Genomic DNA, 9496 nt, shown 5'->3' on the forward strand with positions numbered 1-9496 from the left:
ATGTTGGATCAGCCCCTGGCAAGGATCAGCAGGGACTGACCCACGTCAGGAATTGCCCTGGCAAACCTGGATGGGGCAGGGACTGTAACTGCTGGAGCAGGGAAGGGCCTCCCCGGCAGGAGTTGAGACAAAGCCAGGAGCAGGTGCTGGAATTGGGATCCCGGTGGAAGCTGAGGCTGTGCTGGCAGCAGGAATGAAGGTGCAACACTTCCCCCTCCAGCCCCACACCCCAAATCCAGGCTGAAATTCCAGCTGCAGGTGCCACATCCCAGAGGAGACTCCAAGATTTTCACTCCAGCATCCCAAGGATGACAAGACTCCGTGTGCTCCTTGTCTCAAACCTCCTTGTAATTCCAGCCCACGTGTAACATTACAGATGGGAATTATTTGGAATAAATAGATTTGTCATCTCCTAAAAGTTCTCCTGAGCTCTGGGAAGTGCTGCAGGTGTTCCTGGGAGGGGGGAGGGGAGGGACATCCCATCCCAGAGCTCCAGCAGGGACATCCCATCCCATCCCAGGGCTCCCAGGCCCCTCACTGGTACTGTTGATAGTTGCTGAATGGGGGGGGCTGGAGCTGGGAGGGATCCTCGGACAACTGCGGGCCTGGAGAGGGAGAGGAGAAGCAAATCAATCCCAAAAGGCAGGAGATTCCTCCTGCAAACAGTGGGTTGGTTCAGATAAATCCCCCTGGAAATTAATCCCCAATCCCAGCCTGGTTTGGGTTTCACAAAGACTGTCAGAGGTTTCACAGAATCCTGGAATGGTTTGGGTGGGAAGGGACCTCAAATCCCATCCAGTCCCACCCCTGCCCTGGGCAGGGACACCTCCCACCATCCCAGGCTGCTCCAACCTGGTCCTGGACACTCCCAGGGATGGGGCAGCCACAGCTTTTTTGGGAATTCTATCTCAGCCGCTCCCCACCCTTACAGGGAGGAATTCCTTCCCAAAATCCCATCTAACCCTCTGGCAGTTGCTCCCCCCAGCAGTGGGTTGGGAAGCTGAATCCACAGTTGTTCCATTCCAGTGGTTCCTTTATCCCTGGGGTTAAACCTTCTCAGAGGGGTTGAAGGCACCTCCAGGGCACTGAGGGGCCTAGAAAGGGTTCCCTCTCCCTGCTGGGAAGCCTGGGAGCAGCCTGGGATAGCGGGAGGTGTCCCTTCCCGGGGCAGGGGTGGGACTGGATGGGATTGAAGGTCCCTCCAACCCAAACCATCCTGGGATTCTCTGACAGAGATATTTAGGATTTTCCACAGCCAGGCATTCCCACAGTCACCAACCCAACTGACACCCCAGCTCCTGTTTTACTTGGAGAAAAAAAAAAAGGAATGTGAGTTTTGAAGTTCAGGGAAAGGAAAACCCCTCAGCCTTCCTGGAAATGAGTTATCTGGGTCTGCCAGGACCTTATCAGCTCCTGCACTCGGGGTTCCCGCACCCGTCCTGCCAGGACCTTCCCTGGGCTGCCAGGACCTGCTTGGGCTTCCAAAACCTTCCCTGGGCTGCCAAAATGTGTTCTGGAGCCAGGCTGGGAGAGCTAGGAATGTTCCCCTGAAGAAGAGAAGGCTCCAGGGAGACCTCAGAGCCCCTTCCAGGGCCTAAAGGGGCTCCAGGAGAGCTGGAGAGGGACTGGGGACACGGGATGGAGGGACAGAACACAGGGAATGGCTTCCCTCTGCCAGAGGGTTGGATGGGATATTGGGAAGGAATTCCTGGCTGGGAGGGTGGGGAGGGGCTGGGATGGATTTCCCAGAGAAGCTGTGGCTGCCCCTTCCCTGGAAGTCCCCTGGATCAGGTCGGACGGGGCTTGGAGCAACCCAGAAGGAGCCGATGATATCCCAGGGGTCTCCCTGGCTTTCCAGAGCCCCAGGAACTGCCAGATTCCCTCTGGGATACGAGTGCTGGCTGGAAGTGGCTGATCTCTGGTATCCCCCCGTGCCGGCTCCTCACCGTTGGGGAACTGGGTGGAGGCGAATCTCGTCAGCAGAATTCCCGCTCCCTCGATGAGCGCCAGGAGAATCCCTCCCATGGCAGCGGATCCCACCATGGCCACGGGCCCGTCTGGAATGGGAAGCACAAACACACCTTGGACTTTTGGCTGCAGTGGTTCCATGTTAGACATTCCCAAAATCCTGCTTTGGGCGGGAAGGGACCTCAAATCCCATCCAGTCCCACCCCTGCTCTGGGCAGGGACACCTCCCACCATCCCAGGCTGCTCCAGCCTGGCCTTGGGCACTTCCAAGGATGGAGCAGCCACAGCTTCTCTGGGAATTCCATCCCAGCCCCTCCCCTCCCTCCCTGTGCATTTGGATCTCTCCCAAAAGCAGACTCGGAGCAGTGACTTCCCATCAATTCAGGGATTCATTAAGGGATAATTCCTGGGCAACTCCCCCCTCCCAGGAACACCAGGAACCTTTGGGAACCCGGGAATTCCTTTCCTGAGCCCAGCAGGGAAGTCTCGGGTGATTTTCCAGTGGGCAGCAGATCCCAGTGAGGGTGTCCCACACCCTGCTACGGGAACTGGGATGTTTGGGGGTTTTGAGGGATTTTCCCAGTTTCTTACTCCGTGCAGCCAAAATGGCTCCGGTCAGGGCTCCGCTGGTGATGGAATTCCAGGGATCCTCCTTGCCCCTCATCCGGACCATGCTGCAGTCGATCATGGAGAAGAGCCCTCCCCACACGGCAAAGCTCCCTGTGCAAACAGCCAGGATTGGGGGGGAAACCTGGGAATGGCACCCTGGAAACCAGGGAATGCCACCCCAGAAACCAGGGAATGCCTCCATGGAAACCAAGGAATGTTTCCTCCATAAACCAGGGAATGCAGCCCCCAACCCACCCAGAGCAGCTAAAATCACTGGAAAAGGGGAAATTCCCACCCTGTCATTCCAGGGATTGCTCCCCACGCATAATTAACCTGGGAACTTAAATGAAATTTAAATTCATTCATTAAATTAATTAATTTAATGTATTGAATAAATTAAATTCCCAAACGTGGGAATTTAAATGTAATTTAAATTAACTCGTTAAATTAATTAATTTAATTAATTTAATAAATTAAATTCCCAAACTTGGGAATTTAAATGTAATTTAAATCAACTCATTAAATTAATTTAGTTTAATGAATTAAATTCCCATCCTCAGAAATTTAAATGAAATTTAAATCAATTAATTAAATTAATTCCCTGGGAAACTAGGGAATGAATTAAATGAATTATATTATCTATTAATTAATCTATTATATATTATTAATTTTTAATAATTATTAAATATTATTAAGCATTAATTATTTGTTATTTATATATTAATTGATAGTGAATGAAAGAAATACATTAAATTAATTTAACTTAAAAAATTAAATTCCCAAACTTGGTTATTTAAATGAAATTTAAATCAATTCATTAAATTAATTTAATTCCCTGGGAAACCAGGGAAATAATTAAATTAATTATATTATTTATTTATCAATTATTACCTGCTATTAACTATTAAAAATTATTTATTGATTATATATTAATTAATAACAAATCACATAAATTAATTAAATAAATTAAGTAATTTAATTAAATAAAAATTAATTAAATAAATTAAATTCCCAAACTTGGTTATTTAAATATTTAAATCAATTCATTAAATTAATTTAATTCCCTGGGAAACTAGGGAATTAATTAAATTAATTATATTAAATAGTAATATTAGCTACTAAATATAATTAAATAATAATTATTAATTAATTATATGTTAATCAATGATGAATTAAATTAATTTAATGTAATAAATCAAATTTCCAGGCTTGGTTATTTAAATGCAATTTAAATTAACTCATTAAATGAATTTAATTTAATAAATCAAATTCCTGAACTTGGGTATTTAAATGCAATTTACATTAACTCATTAGATAAATTTAATTTACTAAATCCGATTCCCGAACTCAGGAATTTCAATGCAATGTCAATTAACTAATTCATTAACTTAATTTACTAACTCCAATTCCCGAACTCAGGTATTCCAGTGCACTGCCAATTAACCCCTTCACTAATTACCCCCGAGCTGCGGCGCCCTGGTCCTGACGGCGGTCAGGCTGCCCCTCAGCCGGTGGCTCACGCCCTGCGAGAGAGAAACGCCCCAGTAAACCCGGGAGATCCCAACCCATTCCCAGTTATCTGTGCAATCCCACATTCCTGGCAGCCATAAGCAGCGATTCCAGGCTCCGCTGGGAGATCTCAACCCCATTCCCAGTTATCTGTGCAATCCCACATTCCCAGCAGGCACAGGAGTAATTCCAGGCTCTGCCGGGAGATCCCAACCCCATTCCCAGTTATCTGTGCAATCCCACATTCCCAGCAGGCACAGGAGTAATTCCAGGCTCCGCTGGGAGATCCCAACCCCATTCCCAGTTATCTGTGCAATCCCACATTCCCAGCAGGCACAGGAGTAATTCCAGGCTCCGCTGGGAGATCCCAACCCCATTCCCAGTTATCTGTGCAATCCCACATTCCCAGCAGGCACAGGAGTAATTCCAGGCTCTGCCGGGAGATCCCAACCCCATTCCCAGCTATCTGTGCAATCCCACATTCCCAGCAGGCACAGGAGTAATTCCAGGCTCTGGGGAGGATCCAGAGCCCAGGTGGGGACCAGAAGGGGCAATAAAACCACATTAAACCACATTTTTGGCTCTTGTTTGTCCACTTCTTTCATTGATTTTTTATCCATGTCTTTGGTTTTGTTCCCCATTCCCGTTTTCCCAGCAATCCAACCACCTGTCCCAAACTCAGGCGTTCAGTTGGGATATTCAGTCCTTGTTCCTGAGCTTTAAACCCGGGGCTGAACCTTGCAGAGCCCAGCACCAAATGTGCCAGAGTTACAGAGACACATTTCCCCCCATTTCCATGGGATTTAAAGGATTGGTAATGAAATGGGAACAAAAATGGTAAGGATTAAATAAAAAATGGTAAAAAAATGGTAAGGATTAAAAAAAAAGGTAATAAAATGGTAATGATTAAATAAAAAATGGTAATAAAATGGTGATAAAATTGTAATGATTAAATAAAAATGGTAACATAATGGTAAGGAGTAAATAAAAATGGTGATAAAATGTTAAGGATTAAATAAAAAGTGGTAATAAAATGGTATGGATTAAATAAAAAATGGTAATAAAATGGTGATAAAATGGTAAGGATTAAATAAAACAAGTTAAAATGGTACCCAAACTGGTCCTGACTGAATAAGGGTAACTAAGGAATTCTCCAGGGGAGGCAGAGCTCTGAGCCAGGAGATGGGACCCTGAGCCGGGACAGCCCCTCCTGGCCTGGATTACAGTCATGGATCAGCCCCATCCCCTGATGTTCCTCCTTCCCCTTGGCTCCCACATTCCCTGGGAAGGGCAGGACTTCACTCACCACTGGGGAATTCCGGAAGCCCTTGATGGCCTGGAAGATCCCCCCTCCGATGGCCCCCATGGTGAAGGCCCCTCCGCAGTCATCCACGATCCTCCAGGGACTGCGGGAACAATGGGGTGGGAATGGGGAATGTCAGTCTGGGAATGGGGAATGCCAGCCTGGGAAAGGGCTGGGACAGGGCAGCGCCCCAATTCCAACAGAACCTAGGGAATACTGCAGCAAACACTGCCCCACATCCAACAAAACCCAGGGAATACTGCAGCAAACACTGCTCCACTTCCAACAAAACCCAAGGAATACTGCAGCAAACCAACCCAACTCTGCCATTTCATCCCCCGTCCCAACGTCCCTGGAGCAGGAAGGATCCAATATCCAGAATTTCCCACACTCCTGAACTTTTCTGCACTGCCCACACAAGACAGAGACATATTTCCATCACGGAAAAGTGCAGAATTCCAGCTCTGCCCTACGTCCATCACATTCCCTGATCCCACTCTTGTCCTGTTCTATGGAAAACTGAAGGGCCAAATTCCCTGAGATTCCAAAGCCCTTTTCCTGAATCCCTCACACTTCTCATCAGCTCTGCTTATTTAACTGAGACTTCCAAGCCAGCTTTGTTAGTTTGGGACGTTTTTTCCTGGTGCATCCCGGATCCTTGAAGTCCATTCCCACCAAACACAGCTCCCAGAGGAGCAGCAGCCACAACTCCTGCTCCAGAATCCTGCGCAGGAGCCCCTTCCTGCTGGGAATACTGTCATCCCTGGCAGGTGAGTCTCAGTTTGGGGCTCAGAACCTCTGCCCAGCACTGGAGCCTTGTGACACTAAACCCAGCTCCTACACTAGGCCAGGCCTAAGCTGCCAATAACCCCTGTTGTCCCTGGGTGATCCCAGAGCACAAAATAACAAACTCCTTGGGGTTTTTTTCATCCTGCAGCCAAATGTTCCAGCCCAGCACGGGGGGTTTAACTCCTGCACTGCCAAGAGTCAGGAAATGCAGGAAAACTCAGCTCCAACACCAGTCAGGGTCCCAAAGGTGACCCCCACGGCAGGATCAGGGATTTCTGGTTTCTCTGGGAATGGGGGTGTCCCTGAGGATCCCCACAGCTCCTGCCTGTGGGGACACGGACCCCAACCCTCCTCCAGGGCCCCCAGCGAGGAAGGGGTGAGGATGAGGAGGGGGCTGAGGATGGGGGGGAACTGAGGATGACGGGAGTCCCTGGATGAGGGAAGGCTGTGGATGAGGAGGGGCTGAGGCCGAGGAAGGGCTGAGCAGTGACAAACCTCTCCTCTGTCCCAGCCCCCCGTCCTGCAGACTTTGTCCCAGGGTGTTTTTTCCCTGCAAACACCCTCTGATTTGCAGTCCCTCCTCCTGCCCATGACCTACTTTGGGATCTCTCCCTCCCTGCATCCCTGACCCAGGGCACTCCTGTGGGCACAGGGGACACCTGGCTTGGGCACCCTGGCTTGTCCCCAGTGCCATCCCCATCCAGATCCCATCCCCACCCCATGGATTTTATCCTTCCTCCTGTTCTGTTTCTGTGCCCCACTCTCATCCCATCTCACCTCCTCACAACCCCCTCCATCCCTGACTGAATTCAATAATTCAGTTTATTTTCCTTCTTCTCCTTCCTGCTCTTAATACCCAGGAAAAGGTTCCAGGCACACTGCTGTCAGAGATGCCAAGATGAAAAGCAACTCAAGTGTTCCTTCCCAGGAATTTTCTGCTGTTTTGTTCTCAGGTCTCCCAGTGCAGGTTTTGATCTCCTCTGTTATGAATAAAACATCTCACCCCAACTCTCCCCCTTCCTTAACTCAGTGATCTCCTTAAAAGGCCTTTTGGAAATCTAAACAGATTATGTGGAGTGGGCTTCCCTTGCCCACAAAGTCAGGGAATTCCAATTAACCAAATCACAGCCTCATTAACGAGCCCCCAATCATGGAAGGCTCCTCTCCACTCCTCCCCTCTTTAACCTCATCAGCTGTTGCCTTTTGGGTTCTTCATTTTTCATCTTAAACTCCTCCCCAAGCCTTTCTGAGTAGCTTTTAAAGGAGAGAGCCCCTCTTCGATGCCAGCACAGCCCCCCTCCCTCAGGGCTGACCCATAGCCCTGCCCAGCCCCAGCACTGCCCGACCTGCTGAAGGAGCAGAGGAGAGGAAAAGAGATTATTCCATTATTAATTTACCACTTCTCTCCAAGCCTAATGTTACAGGGAATTGTTCCCCTGACTCTGCAGGGAAGGGATGCGGGGGATGAGGTCAGGTTCCTGCTCCTCATGGCACCAGGGATTGCTCAAAGACAGCAGGGCAGAGGTCAGGACTCCACTTATCCCTCCAAGCCCCAGGGAAACCTGCAGCTCTCCAAAGAGCTGGAAAACCACTGGGATCGGAGTCTAGATAAACAAAGGGGCCTTTTCTCCCCAGGGAAGCAGCCTGAGCCCAGGCAGAGCAGCTGCTGGGGCTGGATAAAGGGACAAGACACAGGGGACCTCGACAGCCCCACACAGCAGCAGGGTAAGGGAGAAGCCTCAGCCCATGTCAGGGGAAGCTCAGGATGGACATCAGGAGGAATTTCCTCATGGAAAAAGTGGTCAGACACTGGAAGGGGCTGCCCAGGGAAGTTCGGAGTTCCCCTCCCTGGAGGTGTCCAAGGATGCAGCACTCAGTGCTCTGGGCTGGAATCGGGCACAGCTTGGACTCGATGGGCTGGGAGGGCTTTTCCAACCTCGGGATTCTGGGATTAGCTGGAGCCCACGGCAGACTATCAACAAACACTATTTATTTTGCTTGTGTCCCAGAATTTGTGCTGTGGAAAGGCTGGGGTTGACTCTCATGGAGAAAGTTAACACATGGTAACAGAGTGACTGGCAAAGTTTGGGAAAAGCCTCAGGAACAGCCCCAGGTCTCTGATTGCAGAGCTGAGTGCAACCATGGAATTCCAGGATGGTTTGGGTGGGAAGGGACCTTAAATCCCATCCAGTGCCATCCCCTGCCATGGGTAGGGACATCTCCCACCATCCCAGGCTGCTCCAACCTGGTCTTGGACACTTCCAGGCATGGGACAGCCACAACTTCCCTGGGAATTCCATCCCAGCCCCTCTCAGGGAAGGATTCCTTCCCAATATCCCATGTAACCCTCCCTCTGGCAGTGGGAAGCCATTCCCCTTGTCCTGTCCCTCCACCCCTTGTCCCAGGTCCCTTCCCATGCTGATAAAGCTGCTCAGGACTCAGTAACCCTGAGCCCGAGTTTGCATTTAAACCTTTTATTGCTGCAAATAAAACCTCTGAGCTGCCACTGACGTGGCTGTGGAAGTCCACAGGGACAGCACCGAACTGCCAGGGAGGGCTGGGGGGCTCAGGGGGGCTGGGAGCGGCTGGGGGAGCTGGGGGATGAGGGGAGGCTGAGGATGAAGCAGTGCTGAGGATGGGGGGGGCTGAGGCTGAGGGGGGGCAATGAGGACGAGGACGAGGTTGGGGGGACTGAGGATGAGCGGGCCGAGGACGAAAGAAGACTTAGGGGAGCCTGAGGGGGGCTGAGGATGAAGGGGCTGAGGATGAGAAGGGCACTGCGCACGAGGGGCGGTGCTGAGGGGGCTGTGGATCAAAGGGCTGAGGATGAGGAGGGCACTGAGCACGAGGGGCGGCCGCGGGCAGGCCGGGGGAGGGCGCAGGGCCCAAAGCACCGCCCGCCGCGGCCCCCACAGGCCCCTGAGCCGCTCGGGCCGCGGCTCCCTCCGGTTCCCCCGGGAGCTCCGGCGGCTCCGCGGGGCTCGACACAGGCGGGCTCCGACCTGCCCGGGACCCGCGGCCGCCGCCGCCTCCCTCAGGGGGCCCCGCCAAGGTCACACCCGCCCCCAGCACAGCGAGCGGCTCCCGCCCCTTCCCGGGCCCGATCCCACTCCCGAGCTCGCTCGTGATCCCGATCCCGGGCCCAGGCCCGATCCCGGGCCCGCTCCGCTCCCCCCCCCCGCTCCTCACCAGGGCTCCCTCGCGTACTCCTCCATCTTGCCCCGACCCCGCCGCCTCCCCGCGCGCCATTGGCTGAGCCCGCCCAGCGCCGCCCAATGGAGAGCACGGGGCGGGATCGAGGGGAGGGGCCTGAGCGTT

The 9496-nt window shown here is 51.6% G+C and overlaps 1 protein-coding gene across 2 annotated transcripts; it reads right to left on the reverse strand.

Annotated features, from left to right (window-relative positions):
* Window positions 1-324: 324 nt before the first annotated feature.
* On the reverse strand, window positions 325-9475 carry TIMM17A (translocase of inner mitochondrial membrane 17A). Of its 2 annotated transcripts, none has more exons than XM_032710666.1 (6): window positions 9368-9475; window positions 5393-5492; window positions 4037-4100; window positions 2560-2688; window positions 1947-2057; window positions 325-605 (listed from the first exon to the last, which is right to left on the reverse strand). In XM_032710666.1, exons 1-6 carry the CDS (start codon window positions 9391-9393, stop codon window positions 535-537), a joined length of 501 nt encoding a protein of 166 aa, XP_032566557.1. In that variant the 5' UTR covers window positions 9394-9475; the 3' UTR covers window positions 325-534. The 2 variants fall into 2 exon arrangements, with proteins under 2 accessions (XP_032566557.1, XP_032566558.1); XM_032710667.1 differs by having other exon boundaries at window positions 327-605; window positions 5393-5529; window positions 9368-9408.
* Between the last annotated feature and the right edge of the window lie 21 nt (window positions 9476-9496).

This window comes from Chiroxiphia lanceolata, chromosome 25 (genome assembly GCF_009829145.1).
Source record: "Chiroxiphia lanceolata isolate bChiLan1 chromosome 25, bChiLan1.pri, whole genome shotgun sequence".
Taxonomy (NCBI): Eukaryota; Metazoa; Chordata; class Aves; order Passeriformes; family Pipridae; genus Chiroxiphia; species Chiroxiphia lanceolata.

Excerpts from the sequence above, each read along its gene's own strand:
- TIMM17A (XM_032710666.1), bottom strand. The coding sequence starts at position 9,393 with ATGGAGGAGTACGCGAGGGAGCCCTG. Across the intron at positions 5,493-9,367 it reads GAGTACGCGAGGGAGCCCTG|TCCCTGGAGGATCGTGGATG; the intron begins GTGAGGAGCGGG and ends TTGTTCCCGCAG. Across the intron at positions 606-1,946 it reads CTCCACCCAGTTCCCCAACG|GCCCGCAGTTGTCCGAGGAT; the intron begins GTGAGGAGCCGG and ends CTCCCTCTCCAG.